The 19,742-nt window shown below is 45.1% G+C and overlaps 1 protein-coding gene across 1 annotated transcript in view; it reads left to right on the forward strand.

The window, feature by feature from the left end:
* LOC109470574 (extracellular matrix protein 3-like) overlaps window positions 1–19,742 on the forward strand; it is a 97,900-nt gene that overhangs the window by 634 nt on the left and 77,524 nt on the right. Inside the window, exons 2-3 of the mRNA XM_019769539.1 lie at window positions 4,771–5,438; window positions 8,572–13,246. Of these exons, the coding sequence (XP_019625098.1) occupies window positions 5,142–5,438; window positions 8,572–13,246 (4,972 nt within the window). The 5' untranslated portion in view covers window positions 4,771–5,141. The remainder of the gene's footprint in view (window positions 1–4,770; window positions 5,439–8,571; window positions 13,247–19,742) is intronic.

A 19,742-nucleotide genomic window follows, 5' to 3' on the forward strand; every position in this document is an offset into this window, starting at 1 on the left:
GTCAACTCGGTCAACTCGGTCAACTTCCCTGGTCAACTCGGTCAACTCGGTCAACTACCCTGGTCAACTCGGTCAACTCGATCAACTCGGTCAACTCGGTCCACTACCCTGGTCAACTCGGTCAACTCGGTCAACTCGATCAACTCGGTCGACTACCCTGGTCACTCGGTCAACTCGGTCAACTCGGTCAACTCTGATCAACTCGGTCAACTCGGTCAACTCGGTCAACTCGGTCAACTCGGTCCACTACCCTGGTCAACTCGGTCAACTCGGTCAACTCGGTCAACTCGGTCAACTACCCTGGTCAACTCGGTCAACTCGGTCAACTACCCTGGTCAACTCGGTCAAACTCGGTCAACTCGGTCAACTCGGTCCACTAACCTGGTCAACTCGGTCAACTCGGTCAACTCGGTCAACTCGGTCAACTCGATCAACTCGGTCAACTCGGTCAACTCGGTCAACTCGGTCCACTACCCTGGTCAACTCGATCAACTCGGTCAACTCGGTCCACTACCCTGGTCAACTCGGTCAACTCGGTCAACTCGGTCAACTCGGTCAACTACCCTGGTCAACTCGGTCAACTCGGTCAACTCGGTCAACTCAATCAACTCGGTCAACTCGGTCAACTCGGTCAACTCGGTCAACTCGGTCCACTACCCTGGGCAACTCGGTCCACTACCCTGCTCAACTCGGTCAACTCGGTCAACTCGATCAACTAAGAAAGTAAGAAAGTTCTCCGACTGAGAAGAGAACTTTTTCTGTATGTCGGAGAGAACTTTTGTTGTATATGTGGGAGAGAATTCCTCTTGAATGTCGGAGAATATTTTGTATTTTACACTCACTGTCAAGTTATGTATGACTACAGTAGGTGAAGTATACGACTTTGAACAACCTAGTGTATGAGTATATATTATATTGCGTAAGACTGTAAAGTCATTCGTCCATCATACTGTAAAATCTCTCTTACACCAAGGAAGAAAGTTCTCCGACTCACAAAGCAATATCGCTCTTCCACTCAGAGAGCAAAATTCTCTTCCACTTAGAGAACGCGGTGCTGGTAGAGGCTTGAAGTGGAAGAGAACTTTTCTGTATGTGGGAGAGAACTTTTGTTGTATATGTGGGAGAGAATTCCTGTTGAATGTCGGAGAGTATTTTGTATTTTACACACACTGTCAAGTTATGTGTGACTACAGTAAGTAAAGTATACAACTTTGAACAATTTAGTGTATGAGCATATATTCTACGGTCTAAGACATCTAAGACTTTTTTTTCATTATACAGAGAAAGCTCTCTTACACCAAGAAAGTAAGTTCTCCGACTCACAGACCAGTATCGTTCTGTCACTCAGAGGACAAAATACTCTCCCACTTAGAGAATGAGTCGGTGGTAGCGCCCCGAAGTGGAAGAGAACTTTTTGCTGTATGTGTGAGAGAACTTTTTGCCGTATATGTGGGAGAGAATTTTTTTTCAATGTCGAAGAGACGATCACTCTCTCACTCACAAGAGTGGAAGAGAACTTTTTGCTGTATGTGGGAGAGAACTCTTCGCCGTATATGTGGGAGAGAATTTTTTTTCAATGTCGAAGAGACGATCACTCTCTCACTCACAAGAGAAAAGCGGAATGTGTCGCTGATAGAGACTGGAAGTGGGAGAGAATGTCGAGTTTTGTACGTATGTGGAGGAGAGTTTTTACATGTGTGTCGGAGAGAATGACTCTGTCTGTAAGAGACGACCTTTCTATCCTGCATGCAAAGTGTGCCCGCATGTCAAACAACTTTCTATCACTGACAGTCACTCTTGCCAAGTCAAATTTCGCTCGTAGGAACACTGGGAGAGTCATTGGAATCTTGTGCTCTGTCTGTTTGATATACACAGACTGTACAGGGAATTTTGTTTGAGTGTCAGAGATAAACATCTCACTTATAGACAATCTATAGGTGTCTCTCTCTCTTTATATATGATATGTATATATATATACATACATATATCTATCGACGTACTATGGAATTAGAAATTGCAGCGGCCGCGGTGGTACGCCAGCTGGTCTCTGATATTAACGTAACGCACATAACTAGGTCGTGCGGCGATACATGCTAGCGGAGAATATTGTTTTTTTCCTCAGCATAGACCACACTGTACGGTAATGATGCTCCCGTTATTGTATGAGAATGACTTTCAACACTTGTGTCGAGAGATGTAGAGAAAAACCTGTGTGTGTTCGACCCCTGTCAATACTTAAAGTGGAAGAGAAAACAACTGTGTCTGAGAGACCCTTTCCAACACTTGTGTGGGAGAGAAAAAAAGCCCTGTGTGTGGGAGACCCTATTCAACACTTGTGTGGGAGAGACAGAAAGCTGTGTGTGTGGGAGAGAGAAAACTGCTGTATGTGAGAGGCCGTTTTCCCTCACTTGTGTGGGAGAGAGAAAAATTCTGTATGAGTGAGACCCTAATCCTTACTTGAGTAGGATAATTGTTCTCTATATGTGTATAATTTTGCAACACTTGGCCCTCGATATCCGTCCCACCATATGCTGGTCCTGTGTCAGAAGTGACACTTCCTCAAAGTCTCTCTGCTCTCTCTCTCTCTGCTCTGTTACTCATAAAATAGTAAAACTGTATTTCTCATCAGATACAACAGATTCTTCGCAATTTGCATGAGCAGAAATGGTTCTATGCTTTGGTTGGAGAAATTAAAATTTAGTATTTTGTGCACTTCTGGCGGCAGTCGATGTGCGGCGCACATGTACAACTAGGACAACTCTGGGAGAACACCTGCCAGAACCCGACTTGCTACTACTTGCTATTGAATCGAGAGACACTGTCAAAGAAAGTGTGCGGTTCGCTGGCCAAAGAGCTCACCAGCTCCTTGCCCAGACTAATACCTAACAAACTTTACACCGTCCGAAGAACACAACACCCTCGCTGTACGAAGGGTATAGGTAAGTCCTGTAAAACAACATCAGTGGTCATTCTTGCCAACATATCGTTACAATCACCATATTTACACCATAAGTTTATTACTGCTAGCGCAAAATTTTCCTTTTGTATTAGCTGCACTGCACATCATGGACGTTCCCGCCCCCGATTGTCTGGACGAACAAATAAACTGACTAGCTCCATATCAGGTCGCTAGGGGTCGCCCATAAGCTGTATAGCTGCGTCTGTGAATTTCTTGTGGTGACGGGCGTTTATATCGATCCCCAACCACATACGAAGGAGTTCTTAACCTCCTTGCACAATGACATATAGATGAATGTTACTGAATGTTGCTTTCAGATAACTATGGAGCTACAATGAGTTAAGTAAACGTCTTATAGCTGGATAAAGACATTTCTACACGGTTTATTTCAAGCCGTCCCGAATAAGGGTAAGTTCAGGGAGATATCCCCGTGAGAAAAGCGTTTTGGCACACGCCATGAACAAAGTCAAGTTCAGTGTCAAGCTGGCGACAGTTCAGCGCCCTGGGACCGTTAGGCGGAACCCGTTTCTAACGGCAAAACGTAGATACCTCACGATGCTGTGTGAATCTGCGATGATAGAAAAATACCACAGACATAAGAAATACAATGTCTAACATGTCTAACATTACAACATGTGTGCTTTGAATGGTTTATTCGGTGCTGGCTGCATGATAGTCTAACACCAAGGGCAAGGATGATACCTCACGAATGCTTTGTGATCATAGAAAAAATACCACAGACAGAAGAAGTGCAATGTCTAACATTACAACATGTGCGTTTTCAATACAAATGTACAAATGTAGTTTCTTCACTGCTGACTGCATGATAGTCTGTGTAACACAAACACCACTGTCCGGGGCTATAAAGGGGTCTTCCCCGCAGGGGGCGGCTGGCTTCATGCGGCGCAGACTAATATCCGATGTCTTCTCTTGAAGTTGAACTTGAATGACCCATATCCGATCAACCCATAGCCCCAAGGCATTGCAATTTTCGCTGAACCTACAGTCTTTTTTTTATCACAAGTCCCAATTGTCTGATATTGAACGCAGGGGCCAACGGAACACAGTAGCTATCAGAGAACAGTTTTATGGCCAAAAAGAGAACAAAGAACCAATATTGAATCGGAGTTATATCAGGGGAATATACCAGCACGCAGGCCACCATTCTGATGTTTATAGGGACTACTTTTAACTCGCATGGAATCCCTTTCCCAGACAAAGTCATTGGCAAAAGTTAGTTTGGATGGGCACGGTATGGCTGGCTTTCCATCCGTCTCATTACAGATCTATAGCGCAGGGCAAAGGCAGTAACATTACCAGTGTAACTCATATTGGCAAATTGACAAAAGAGCTGTTAGAGCTCTTTGTCGTTCGTTCTGGTCGAGTAAAGGTTGGCAAAAGTTCTCAAGAACTGTGATCCGCTAAGCTTTTCCATGTTTTCAATAACTCAAAGTTAACGCCAGTCAAAACAGTTTAGAATTCCTGCATTTAAAAGCGTTTGACAATGGCGACTCTCTATCTAAATGCAAAAGTCAAGTAGTTAGGAATTTCTCTGTTGTTCTTTTTCGAAGTGGCTGTACTTCAGAAAAGCAAAGTTAGTTAGAAGTGACGGAGTTAGTCGAAAAGGCGCCGCTAAGACCAAGTTTTTTCAAGTGTTCTCTTGGCGCCTTGATTTTTCGGGTGGTGCGGTTGAGTGTTGTGCGTTGTTCGGTGTGTCCATCCGCCCCGGTAATGTATCCTGTGTGGCATGGCAGGCATGCAGGCTCACATGTGTGACCCGCCACTGTACTCACAACACTCAGCCCAGCCAGGTCGCCAGCCAAGCCTCGGGCACATAGCTCAAGCCGGCAGGATCGGCTTCAAACTAGCGGGTCGGATCGCTTAGCATAGCCGAGGAGTTTGCTGGCATCGGACGCTGGTGTTTTCAGTACGGACCTACCGCAAGGCGAAGTTTGCAGCAAGTTTGTTCGGAAGTTTTGCTGGTGTGTTTGTGAAACTGGCAGCTCGTACTGCACTGGACCTTTTTTCTTGATCGGTACCGACCTTGAGAGGCTGGTATAAGAAGCACCCGGGCTACATCTTGAAGTAGTGGGAAGTGCAGCGAGTGTCTTAGATTGTGTTTGACTCGGTCGGCAAACTTGGCATCGAAGGGGGTCTGGAGACGAGCCGAGCTTGCTCCAACATGGCGCGGCTGTGGAGGAGAGAGGACGGGATGTTGTGGTGTGTTCTCCTGGCGTGCCTGTGGACCGTGGCGGTGTGTCAGCGGGCTGGGACGACCAGGGACAACCTCATCCTCACCAACGCCGGGATAAAGGTGCCGTTCGGCCGCTCGGTGTTCCTGGACCCGGCCCGGGACCTGCGGATTCGCGTGGTGCCCGGGGACAGATGTATCGTGACGGTCCTGCAGAACGACCCCCTGTCCCAGCGACCCGGCAGGCTCATGCCCAACTCCTTCCCCTGCGACTTCGGACAGAACGAGGTGAGACTTTCTTTTGCAAACTTTATTTATCCTTATTCATCCAAATGTCTATAATAGAAAATGTTTCCTCCGAACATAAACAACCCTTGTTCAACGCGATTTCACTGTTCAATTTAATGTTCACACCTTTTTTCTACCGTTTGCAACGCCCTTTCAACTTTTCACAAAGTTTCAAAGCCCCGAAATTTCTTTTGAACTTCTTGCCGGCTGGCTTCCCTTGAAGTATGTACTATATACTAGTAATGTAGGCATCATAACAAGAGTACCGATTCTCCATCGCGTTGAAACTTCTTGGCGACAGGTGAAAATTATAATTAGATTTGTTTAAATGAAGCCAAAACTTTTGGGGAAAGGAGGAGACCTTGTGTTTACAATCGGAGGTTCCGCCAAATATTTAGGGGTTTCGCTTGAATAAACAAGAGGGTTTGCCGAAGTGTTTACCGGCTTGTCAGATCCCCAGTGCAAAGTTTTGTACGACAAGTTTATTTTTGGTGGCGTCTGGACTTTTTTGCCAATTTGCCTAGGGACCAGAAATATTTGCTTTGTCAGGGAAAACAGTAAACCCCGAATTCCTGTTCTCACTTATTTCCTTTTTATTAGTTTATAGTTGTTTTTGCTCTTCTGTGATGGTAAGAGGCTGAAGTAATTAAAAGATAAGATCAGAGGAAACCATCTATAATAACAAAGATCAGACTGATCCTGTTAATTAAAGTCATCAAACCCTTTATTTTTACAGACGTGAGAAAGTTTTTCTTTTCTTCACTTGTGTGTCCAGTGTGAACTGGCACAGAGCCAGAGGCCTTCCCCTCTCCTCTCCCCACACCATTGACATTGAAATGTATAGTGTTTACACGAAATACGCAAATGATCCCTCGGCCTTTTTATTCTCCCATTTCACGCCTATCAAGTAGAGCAGCGGGCTTTTGTACAGAAGCACTTGCACTATTTTAGCCCACTTGCATCAAAGCTTTGAACTAGGCTTAGCATTGTTAGCAAGATGGGTGGCACAGGGAAAAGTTCCCACAGTTTGAAGGGTTGTATGAAGAAATCAACTCAACTTTTCAACGGGTCTTGAAGATTTTGTTAAGAGTGTTGTGAGTCAATGTTAATGTTCAGTTGGTTTCAAAGAGTAGACTGCAAGCTACAATTCATATTGTATTTAGAGTTTGGTTCTAATGTCTAAAGCTATAATGCTGAACTAAACCCTTTTGCTCCTGGTAAGAGGTACGGCAGATGACACACGAGCCCAGTACAGGCATTGTTATCCCTAGCAGAGTCAAGGCCGATTGGAACAAGGCTTTCTAATTGGTTGGCACCTAGTATGGGGATGGTTAAACAAACCTGGGACAAGTTACGGACCAGAGTCCAACTGAGTACTTGTTTCGCCAATTGGCTACGCTCCTGTGGCAAAAGGTAGGGTTTGTATCCTGCAGCAATTAGCCTGCCCAACCATTTGTGGACACCTCCAAATGAAACCCATAAGTTCCCAACTGGGAGCTTCTGTAGGGGTAGCCAGCTTCACTGTAGGCGATTACTCTATATCGTTTTTGTTTCCCCTGGCATTTCTAACCTATCACTCGTATCTTGTGCATAAAAATTGCACCAGCCATAATAGACTGAATTGTAGATGCAATGATAGAGCCTAGTCAGGAATTTGGAAGAATGATTTTAATTGGCAACTTGGGACATGTGTTTATCAGAGTGTGATAAAGGATTTGAATGATTGGAATTCCTGATTACAAAAAAGGAAGATGTGTAAACTTCAAAGGTCTACTTAGGAAGTCTTACACTGTAGGTCATCCTCAATAACAAGAAAGGTTAGTCATGTACAATGTACATGGTTGGGATTCAGTGTAAAGAAAAAGTATGCAGTATGGAAGTGATTAGGACAAGTAAAATTGTTTTATTTGATAATTATGGAGAAATCCATTCTCTGTGTCCATCAAATGGAACTGAAGAGTATGTAAACTGTATCCAGGGATGTTCAACTCCTACTTTTGGCTGCCATGGCAGCTTACGGCACCTTTTTTTGACCAATCAGACGCCAGTCCTGCTAGTTTGTGGGAGGGGTGATGAGTAGAACAGTTGGCTGGGCATGTGTTATGTTTAGCTGTCCAATTTGGTCAGGTCTGGTGGAGTGGAAACCATTCTGAAGCTAATCCTACCCCATGGTTGGAGGGTGATGACCACCAGACTTGCTAGGACCAGACCAACAGCATGTGTACTTGAGGCTGGTCCAAATTAATTTCATGTTTGTAAGGTGATTGACAAAAGTTTCCTCTGAAGTTTGTGATCATCGATTTGCATTTTGGTTGCTAGAATCATGGTCACTAAAAACAAACCCTCACATTTGCAGGTTATACTATTATAGGCTTTATAGCTTTATATTGAAACATACCAAGGCACATTGAGGTGTGATGGCAAACAATGAATATGTTTCCCATTGCCCAGGGTGTTCAGGGTTAGGTTTCACTATATAAACAAAAATACATGCTGAACTAAATTGCTGGGCGGAAATCCTATTCCCCAGGTTTGACTACTATTCATTGGCTAGTTGTTTCAGTCCAATGTAATTAGTGTGATGATTCCCATTCTACATATTACTGTTTCTATGTAGGGGAAACACACATTAATTTTAGCCAAATAACAGGTTGTCACCAATTCAATCTGGGCTGTTCTTCATCAGCATTTTCCCCTCTCTACTCTGATTTATTAACAACCTCTGAAAATAAATTTGCTGAAGTTTGAAGTCGTAAATCTCTGAAAACGAGGCATGTTGTCCTGAAATAGCTTTAGGGGTCACCGGGTATCGCCTATAAATCGGGGTAATGTTGACTATTATGTTAGGAATTTCTATTGTAGATACCATCTGATTATCTGTTCCATACTGTATAAATGTGTCAATTCTTTAAATACAGGTCTATATGCCAATACTGTATTCTATAGCCTCTACTCACCCTTTAACACACTAGTGTATATGATTGCAAGCAATTGACTAAGCAAAATTGTTGGACATTTTTTGTGAGAGTGGATTTATCATTGATTCAGTGCAATGATTCATTTGAATGTTATGTTCAGACTTTACCCTAATGGACGTGCAGAAATATAAACAGCTGTTCTGTTCTTTCCATAGGTCCAGTACTCGCACTTTGGTGCCCGCAGCCCAAGTCAAGATCACATCCGTCTCCAGCTGCGCTATGACTCCCAGACAGAAACGATCATCGTGCCGTTCGTGATTGAGGTGGAGGTCCAGTTCATCCAGCTGGAGATCGTGACGCGCAATGTCCCTCTCAACGTTCCCACCGTCATGGGCGCCAGCGGGCCGATCGACCGCAGCGTCATACAGTTCTCCTACGACAGAGGAAACCAGGTTTGCCGCGTCACCGTCTTGAGCAGTAATGGCGGACGGGGCCTCCCGAGATACGGTGTCATCGAAAACAACATCAATGGAAGCATGATCGACTGTGACCAGTTTCTGCAGGCTAACATCAGGTACAGGCACACCTCGAAAACAAACTCTCCCAACCGCGACTACATCCCCATGGTTGCCGAGCTAACTGACACGGAAGGGAACCTGCTGAAGAGGGAGTACTTCCAGGTCATGGTGAGGGTCAGGGATGGGGAGGACAACACCGCTCCGCAGCCTTCCTTCGCCTCCATGTTCATCCTAGAAGTCAACCAGTTCGTGATGACGGCCATCACTCCAGACATCCTGGCAGCGGAGGACTTGGAAACAGATGCTGATGAGCTCATCTTTAACATCACGGCCCCACTGGGCGTCGACGAGGGAGAGATTGTCTCTACAGACGATCGGAACCTGCCTCTAAGCTCCTTCTACCAACGCGACATAAGAGACTTGAAGATTGCCTACAAACCCCCAGCCGTTGACAGCAACCAACAGAGGATCTTCCAGGTAGAGTTTGAGGTTGTTGATGCAGAAGGGTTGACATCTGACCCCTTCAACTTGATGATCGTGGTAAACCCCATGAACACCCTCGCTCCTATCGTGACGAGGAACACCGGGCAGCTGTTGTACGAGGGGCAGTCCCGACCGCTGCTCAGTTCTCTGAACCTGGAGATTTCCGACGAAGACAACCTTCGGGATGTGACAGTTTCTCCCATCGCGGGGTTGAGGCACGGTGAACTGTTGATCCGCGGGCAGCGCAGGAAGTTCTTCACAGTAGCGGAGCTGGATGCAGGTGTGGTTGTGTACAGTCACGATGGGAGTGACACCTACAGTGACAACATCATCTTCCGTATGACCGATGGTGACAGTGATGTTGAATTCCTCTTCCCAATCTACATCATCCCAACTGATGACGAGCCTCCCATCCTAAACGCCAACACAGGACTCACCATCAACAAGGGGCAAACGGTAGAAATCTCAGCCTGGGTGTTGAGTGCCACTGACATAGATTCTGACGACTCAAGCATCAAGTTTACACTGGAAACTCCTTACTCTTCCCAAGGCGAGATAGTCCTGAGGCAGTTTGAAGTTCCAGAAGACCCTGAGAATTGGAGGTTTCTGGACGACCTAGGCTTGTACGAGAAAACTGTAACAGAGTGGACCCAGGAGGATCTATACGAAGGAAGGGTGTACTACCGTCACATCGGCGCTCATAGTACGTCCGTGGTCATGGACTTCATCGAGTTCCGTGTTTCAGACAACAACGACCCTCCGAATCTGTCAAGAGTCTATTCCTTCATCGTGAAGATCATGCCCGTTGATGACATCGCTCCGACTCTCTACGAGGGCACCACTCTGCAGATGACAGTTGACGAGTTTGAGCTGACATCCTTCAGGAAGAAGTTCCTCCGCTATACCGATCTCGACTCAGATGACCGTGATCTGAAGTACACCATCATATTACAGCCATACGACATAGACGAGGAACTTGATGGTGGGCAGATCGTGCTGTTTGAGGAGCCAGACGTGGCGGTGACTATGTTCACCCAAGCTCAAGTCAACCACCACAAAATCGGGTACAAACCTCCAGATGTGGAACTCGGCCTGACACCACGCGTCATCCAGTTAGTCTTCTCTGTGCAGGACACTTCCGGGAACTCTGTAGATGGGCAGAGGTTCACCATCTTCCTCCGTCCAGTCGACAACAAGCCTCCAGTACTGACCAACGAGGGTCTCACAGTGTTTGAGAGAGGTACGGTGGTGCTTACGCCAGATGATCTGGACGCCACGGACGTTGACACCGACTCGTCACAAATTTACTTTGAGGTCACAAAGATGCCCCAGCATGGCACTCTCCAATACGACACACTAGACATGACTGAAGGTTCCATCTTCACGTTGGATGACATTGCAGGAGGGTATGTCGCATACATACACGGAGGAGGAGAGAACGAAGATGATTCTTTCAAGCTGACTGTAAGCGATGGCATCCATGAGGAGACCTTTGAAGTCAGTCTCCGAGTTCGCCCCATTGACGACGAGCTTCCTGAACTTGATCTTCCGCCAGGATCACTTGGAACGTTCATCGAAGTCATGGAGAACAGTGCCACCACCATCACCCCAGAAATTCTGCGTGCGACGGATCCAGACACCGACGAACTCATGCTCACCTTCATCATAACCGACCGGCCACCACAAAAGGGAATCATTGTCGTGGATGGGATCCCATCAGATCGTTTCACCCAGCAGAACATCCTGAATGGGCTTGTGCAGTACGTGCACACGAGTGGAGAAATCGGCACAGAGAAGCAAGAGGACATGTTCAACCTCACCCTGTCAGACATGTCGGATGAGTGGATTGTTGGAGGCAACAACATTGAGCAGGTCCAGATTTTCGTAACTATCCTACCCGTGGATAGCATCCCTCCCAATGTGACAGTAGGGGAACAGTATGTAGTCGATGAAGCAGGCAAGGCTACCATCACCCTGGCTCATCTCAGCGCAACAGATCCTGATACAGAAGATGACGACATCATGTGCACCATCATAGTTCAACCAATGGAAGGCTTTGTCGAGAACATCTCACCTGCTCCAGGATCAGAAAAATCCAGAGCTGGCAAACAGATCACCTCATTCACCATCGGGGACATAAGGAAGAACCATATCAAGTATGTACAAAGTGTTCACAAGAAGGTGGAGCCAGTCGAGGACAGATTCACCTTAAGGTGTACCGATGGTTTCAACTTCTCTCCTAACTACTTCTTCCCCATTGTCATAGTGCCAAGCAATGACGAAGTGCCTGAAGTCTTCATGAGAGAGTTCATTGTGATGGAAGGTATGAACCTTGCCATCGATCTGCCCATCCTGAGTGCAGTAGACTTGGACATCCCAGCAGATGAGCTTCACTTCTACGTCACCAAACCTCCAGAGCACGGTGTCATCGTCCAGCAAAGGCCCACGGGAACCATCCCGGTCCTGAACTTCACAATGGATCAGGTCAAGGAAGGGTCGAACATCAAGTACGAGCACGATGACACAGAAACAAAGGAGGACAGTTTCGACCTGCGTCTCACAGACGGTGTCCATGACATAGAAAAGACCATCCTCGTCATGGTGATCCCTGTAGATGACGAAACTCCCCGCCTCATGACCAACACCGGGGTGGACATCGAAATCGGAGAGACGAAAATCATCGACAACAACATTCTCAAAGCCACTGACTTGGACAGCGAGGACAAGAACCTGACTTTCATTGTAAGGTTTGGTCCTCAGCATGGCTTCCTGCAGCGAGTCATCAACGGCTTCGTTGTGTCGAACATCACAGTTGGGATGAACTTCACACAGAGGGAAATCGACGAGAAGCATATCCAGTACATGCATGTTGGGCAGGAGGGTGTTCGTGACCTGATCAAGTTTGACGTAACGGACGGCTTCAACCCGTTGATTGACAGGTACTTCTATGTGACAGTTGACAGCATCGACATGCTGCACCCTGGGATCATCAACAAAGGAGTGACGCTGAAGGAAGGAGGACTGGTGAAACTCACCACGGATCTTCTCAGCACATCCGACCTGAACAGTGATGATGAGAACTTACAGTTCACCATCACCAACGCTCCACTCCGAGGCCATCTCGAGAACACAGACTTCCCCGGCATCCCCATCACTACCTTCACCCAGCTCGAACTGGCAGGAAACAAGGTTTACTACATCCACACCAGCGAGGAAGAAATCAAGATGGACAGTTTCGAATTCGAGGTGACGGACGGTTTCAATCCCGTGTTCCGTACCTTCCGTATCTCCATCAGTGACGTCGACAACAAGAAGCCTGTCGTGACTTTCCGGGACATCCGTGTGAGGGAGGCAGGAAACAAGTACATCACGCCTTTCGAGCTGATGATGGAAGACAGAGACACCCCCGACAACAAACTCACGTTCACAATCACCCAGGTTCCTGTCAATGGCAACCTCCTTTATAACAAGTCCAAAATCGTCAACAAGTTCACTATGGCGGACCTAAACGAGAACCTTATCACTTACCAACACGATGGAAGCGAGACCACCAGTGATAGCTTCTCCTTCACTGTGACTGATGGCACGCACATGGACTACTTTGTGTACCCGGACACCGAACACGAAACGCGTAAACCGGTCACAATGAAGATCCAAATCCTGGCAGTGGACAACGGCATCCCGCAGATCGTCGTCAACAAGGGAGCCCCGACCATAGCGGAGTTGGAGACCGGCCATCTCGGTTTCCGCTTCACTCCCAAGTACCTGAAGGCTGAGGATCGGGACAGTAATGACAAGACTCTGCGATACTTCATCACCACACAGCCAGAGTTCGGCCGCATCATCAACGTCAAGGAAGGCAACAACAGTATCAGCGACTTCACTCAAGGTAAGGCATTACTATTTCTTAAATTAATGTTCAGTTCCTTTTCCAGAGGGACAAGGCCACCACAGTTAATGATTTTGCCTTGTTACGTACATGACCCCGAACGAAGGTCGTCTTCTAATCCATTTTCCTGCCTTCAAAGAAGCAGGCTTTCTTGCATGTGTTGATACAGTCCCTTTAATGTTAGCCGTGGCTTATTTCACCTTGATCTAGAGCGGCTCAGTAGGAAAGCTAATCATGGCCTCATTGGGATATGTCTGGGACAAACTGTCCAGGAGCTCCTACTGCTGCATTCGTAGGCAGGCTATTCCAGCTAGGCCTTGCTCTGGAGGGGGGGAAAAGGAGGGGTGGAACACGGTCTTGATGGTTTGAAACAGGTTCTTTGTGCATGTAGCTGAGCTTGTTTCGCTGTAAAGGCACGGGGACTTCATACGTGTGTGTAGTGTGCGAAATGTCACATGATCATGCATTTAAAAAGTAGTTTAGGCTACCTCAAACCCCATGCATCTAAATGCCTTAGCTAGTATGACAGTGTCTGAGCAAGTCTGGGTCACGAACAGTGCCATGTCTTCAAATTGGCCTGCTGTGCGGCTGTTAGCTTTGTCAAATTGGACTGAAAAAACCTGGTATGAAACCACTCATAGATGCCAGCTTCTTGACCTGCCAAGATTTTCCATCCTTATTTGTTGCTCTCAGCCATGCCAACTGTGCCAACTCTGACTTGTGTCATAGCAGGGCCACAAGTGCATCTATCAGTCTTCTGCCTTCTTGAACCCAAACTGGCCAAGTCACAGATTCAACAGCTGTTAGTTATCAGGCCGCACTTTTAATATCAATCCGAACATTTGTTACATGTCTTATATATGGATATACACAAGTTGCCTAATTCAGAGTTGAGAAGGAAGCCTTAGGCCCCACTCAAAGTAATAAAGGAAGGCACGTCAAAAATGCCACTGGTCCACTCAAGGAGCCAGAGAAGTGATAGGTAATTGGGAAAAGAAGTGTTTCGTTAGTGGGAGGAGATGTGAGCTTAACATCAGCGTTGTTGTTCCAGGTCTGCTTGTTAACTCAAGCCCTTACTTGTTACGAAGGCCAAGGCCTTAACTGTTTCCAAAATCACGGGCATTGCCAAAGCACCTCATTAGACATTTTCCAGCTGTCATGTTCGTGACTGTAACCTCATTAACACTGGCAAACACATAGGAGGTGTTTGTCTGTGTCATGCCCCTGCGTAAATTACCAGTGAGACTGTCATATCTATGACGCTAATGGTGCCACCTCAATTCATAAGCCACACCTCCAATCCTCCCAACCAGCAGTGATGCCCTGAAACTGAGGTGTCCGGTTTTCGCTATGGCAGATAAGGGTAGGCTCACAATAGTTTGCAAAATATCAGATTGTTGCCATTCCACAAAGTATGTAAACAGATGCCTTGTGCTAGTCGCGTTCCCTAAAAGCAAAACAGTAAGTGAAGTGTCTCCCAGGGAATTCTTTGATTTACAAACGTCTAAACGGTATCATAGAAGACCTTAGAAACAACCTGTAGACTAGAAATCTGAGCTGCAAAGTCTGTAGATGAACCCAGCAGTGTTTGGAAGGAACCTAATATGTTAAAAGATATTCAAGTACAAATCTCACACTTGACATTCTAACAAAGTTCTGTACCTCAATGTATATTTAGAAAAAGTCCAGTACAAAGAAACACTTTATCGCGCACAGCCACAAGCACATCTGCATTCTGTCAGTGTTAGCTCTTACTTTCACGGAATTCAGGAAAAGGTTATCCTTTGAGTTGCACTGCGTCACTGGCACTTTTCCCATATTGTATCCTATATACATATTAATCACCACCTGTTAGTTAGGAGCATGTATAGGTTAAAGGACCAGAAATCTATGCCTTTAAAGACATGTTTTTTTAAGACCTTTTGCCAGGTTTGGTATGAAGGAATTTTATGTATACCTTGGGAAAAAAAGTGAATAGACTTGCAGCATGGTGAAGGGACCCAAAACCTGGTCTACGCACTAGGTTTACATAAATTCTAGCTGTCTTTTTACATACATAGGTTTTGATATAGACATAAGTTGTTGAAAAAAGATGGACCAAAAATAGCATAGAGGTAGGGGGCTGTACTGTAGACAGACATGAACCAGTAAACTACCTCTCCATGTGCTGGAATGTGTGAGGGCCCTTCCAAAAGTGGATTGGGGAGGAGATAAAAAGATGGACTTCTGATATTCCTGGCTGGCTCTAGCACATAGTGTCCACCCTCACGAAAGCTGAAGCTTAGAAAAAAGACAAAGATGAAACAAGTGTAGATCTGAACCTTCAGAATTCTGAGACAGGTAAAGGCCTGAAGTATATATTGACATATTTCGGCTTCCGTTTTGGCTTCCAGAAAAGTTCATTCTGATTAATGATGCCCCTATCTCCCTGACCACTTGGAGGAATTCAGGGAATGTGTATTGGCTGTAAAGGTTACAGATCAATTAATGTTTCTCCATCTGAAGTATCTCAGGCTGTTATTATAGTGATAGCTGGGACATTGTAGTTTAGCAGGTTTGGTCCAGATAGGGTACAGCTGGTGTAATGAAGTGAGATACATGTTGCAATTTATAACACCTAAAGTCAGATAGAACAAGCATGCTAAAATGCAGCGGAGATTGGTAATCAAGAAGTAAAGCACAGTGAATAAAAAGGAAGGGTCCAAGAATGTTTCCAACTCAAGGACTTTGATGGAATAGACTTGACACTGGCAGGGACCAAAAGAAGACATGTCAAAGGCAAGATAATCAATGGTACATGTATGTGGATTGTCTTGATACTTGGTATGTGGGTAGGTCTTGATGGGACCTCAAAATGACATGGAAAGGCCCAGGGTGTTACCTGCTTGTGACTGGTTGATTCTACTTCAACTATATTTTGACTCCCTTCCAACCACAACCACAGAAAACATGTTCTAGCCATGTGGTTACAGGGAAAGAGGTCCTGTTTTTCAGTGCCCTCATCAATCTGGTTTCCTCTAAAACGTTACCCTTCAAATATGATAGGTGCATGTGATCTTGTCCTGCAAGAACCCGGTGTGATCTATGTGGTTCTTGGACCGTTCTTACATTGTGAATATCAGTTGCCAACAGCATGGTGTGCAGGAATTTCACAATACATACTCAGAGTGCAAAGTTCAAGTGCTCCTGTCTGACATTGTCATCATGTTTCATTTGGTAAGCTCCTGCCAATTCCTCCGTGTAAACCATCACTGTATTTACCATACCAGTGGGACTGCTGCCTGACTTTTCAGCAGGTAGACATTTCGTACACGTGGAAAGAAAATAGCCACGCATTCTGTGCAGGATTGGTATCTTGTACTGGTAAGAATGTGATTCTCGGTACAGCATTACATTGTAAGCATGTACTTTTGTAGCATTTCTGACATTGACACTTTGAGAATGTAAAATTATACCCTGCGACTGGTAAAAAGATCCAACTGATACATGTACGTCCACTAAAAGGAGCTGAATTGGGTGTAACCGAGAGTCTTGTTGCGTACGTAAAGCACTTGAGCTGCAATGGATGTCCAAACTTTGTATTAGTTACTCGGAAAACAAGAGTGCTGGAGGTAAAACAGACATACCATAATTGCTTTGTTTTTGTTATAATCTAAGTACATGTAACCCTCCCCCTTCTGTCTAGCCACCTAACGAATCCAAATCAAGTACCAAAAGGTAACCTTAGCCGGGATAAGGTTAAAATGAAGGCGATGTCTGGTTGTACTTGCGGCACCATAACCTGCATCTAACCTTCATTAGTAGTAAGATAAATAACCAGGCTGTCTTGATGATCCCTTGTAAAACCAAAGGAGAAAAAGGATCGCTCGGTCTAAACTCCAAGAGATAACTAATCTTTTATATCTACTGAAAAGTCGCACACCAAGACAGCTAAAGACTCTGGAAGAAGAGCTTATGTCAGATGGCCATATGTAGGTTATACTGTCTATAAATCTCTCTATTGGATGGGTGCAGTGACCTCTAGCCAGTGACACTATGGCCAGACGTGTTAAGTCAGGGGTCAGGATATATTTGGACAGTAATACTTGTTATAAGAAGAAACGTTGGGATGTTCTCTGTACGTGACATGAAGCAGTGAATGCACATTTGACAATGTCACAGCTAAGTCCGAAAAAAACAGATACAGTGTCGAACAAAAGTATTTGTGCACTACTAGTCAGGAGTCAGGATATATTTGGACAGTAATACTTGTTACAAGAAGAAACATTGGGATGCTCTCCATATGTGACATCTGAGAATGTCGCAACTAAGCCCGAAAAAACTGGTACTGTGTCCAGGTATGTATCCACACTCCAGGCATCTCATAGGCATTTGCAACATGTGGATAACCTACATGAGAAGTGTACGCAAGAGAAAATTGATGTGACATTTATTTCTGGAGCAATCAGATGTACTGCCATTTTGAAACATCATGTTTGTTCTTAGTGGCCAAGCCAATTTCATTTGTTGGTTCTCTGAATGATTAGAAAAAAAGTGAACTAGATGAACAACATGAAAACAGAGTCACCAGGAAATCAGTAATTTCAGTACATGCAGTTTCAGGGAATGAATACCCACAGATTTTAGTTTTAGCCCTCTGATTTAGATCGTTCTTTTTGCTTAATTTTCGTTTTTAAAAGTCTGAAAACCAAGGAAATGAATTGACGTGATGCGTGCGTTCTGCAAAATGTTTTCCATAGCGTGGAACCCTGTGGCCCGCGGGGCATTTGCGGCTGCCCCCTTCTATTTGGACAGAGATGCTTGGTACATGTGTGCCACTGACCTGGGGTCAAACTCCCAGTGGTCCAGCAAATATTTATGCCCCTTGAATTTGTTTCACACATGTCCCTGCCATGCCCAGTATGTCCAGCTCAAGCTGGATAATGCTGGGCATTATGAAAGCACACTTTGTTTAGTCAGATACCTATATGTGTCTGATATTTCACAACATCACCAATAATCGCACAAAGTTCAAAAAGGTTAATCTAGAGGTTGCACCATGTCAAACTTCTATAAATTATGCACTATATTTCATTTGGTATAACTGCCCTTAACGTAACATATCAGCATTTTGCATTCACTGATTCAGTAATGTGCAGTGAAAAATTGAATGGAGCGCTTTCTTCATGTTGTCTAGACTGAAAACTCTTTTGCTCATCCACTAGTTGAGTGAAGAAGTATGGAACAAGTACGGACAAAGTCTGGGTTGTTGTACACCGTCTTCACACCTTGCTACTGTGAAATGTCAACATTAAAGATGTGAACTTGGTCGTCAGGACCTTGACCTTACGAGGCTCATAGCCTGGTAGTCTGGCCCATGTTTATGGAAGGCATAAACAGTGCTAAATCTTTTGGTATGTTCTTGACTATCTGTTGTGTTTGCCTTTGTGTGTGTAAGGTAGATTTTGTAGTTTCCCAGATTGTGGTATGGGGGTAATGACCCATAGGTCTCAGTGTGGATTGTTTATCTTTATCTCTCATAGCTGATCTAACCATTGGTGACCCTAGCATTGTCCCAGTGTGGACCTTTGGGTGACATGTGTTGTGAGGGAGGATGAGGGATTCCCTTGGTACCTTTTAAGTCACATCACTCATTCAAAACTTTGACTAGGCTTGACCTGGCTTCCAATGCCATCACGATTATTGATAGATTGGTAGAAAATCTGAGACAAAGTTGTCTCAACTCACACGTACCCAGAACATTTTCAATTCTAATGGCTGTCACTCTCTGTCTTGCACATGATGTAGAGACTATTACTGGTTGCCAGTAAAAACCTAAAAGCTTATGTTGTACTTCCACATGCTGAGAGAGGTCATCTCCAAGTACATCCACAAAGCCTGTGTGGTATCTGTACAATCAGAAGCATTCATGCACCATCTGATCATAAGATACGCATGGAAGCTTCTGTAGTATCTGGCCACTTTCACGTCTCGTTGCACAAAAGGAAGTACATTTCCAGACCAGAGTGAATTGTGGTATGTAGTCTATTCTCTTTAACCAGTTATATATGGTGGCATCACCCTTATTGACGGCTCTCTTGGGTCTCGGAAATAGAAGACAAGTACAGAATGAACGGCATGAAGTTATGGCAATAAAGTTATGCTAGAAGGAAATTAAAATATTTGGCAAGCAGGTCTACTATTCCAGTCCCAGTAACATTTTTTTTCCAAATAATTATATAAATGATGAACTAACACAACAAAGTAACGGTATGTATGATCAGCTGATCTGTGTCAGGCAGATGGAAAGCCAAGGTGAAAGGTCAGGAACCAGACAGAATGGGGTGGACCAGTACCACCTGTAGCAAAGGGGTCTCCAGGGGTTTTTCCAATGGTCAATATTGTCTTTAAAACGGGGTCTTTTGGAGGTTTTCCAGGGCAAGGTATGACAAGAATTTGCCTGCCATTTTCAGAAGCCACTCACAGTCTAGATCTTTTCCTTCCTTTCCTGGTCCGA

Source organism: Branchiostoma belcheri, unplaced genomic scaffold (assembly GCF_001625305.1).
Source record: "Branchiostoma belcheri isolate BF01 breed outbred unplaced genomic scaffold, Haploidv18h27 scaffold23, whole genome shotgun sequence".
In the NCBI taxonomy this organism is placed as follows: domain Eukaryota; kingdom Metazoa; phylum Chordata; class Leptocardii; order Amphioxiformes; family Branchiostomatidae; genus Branchiostoma; species Branchiostoma belcheri.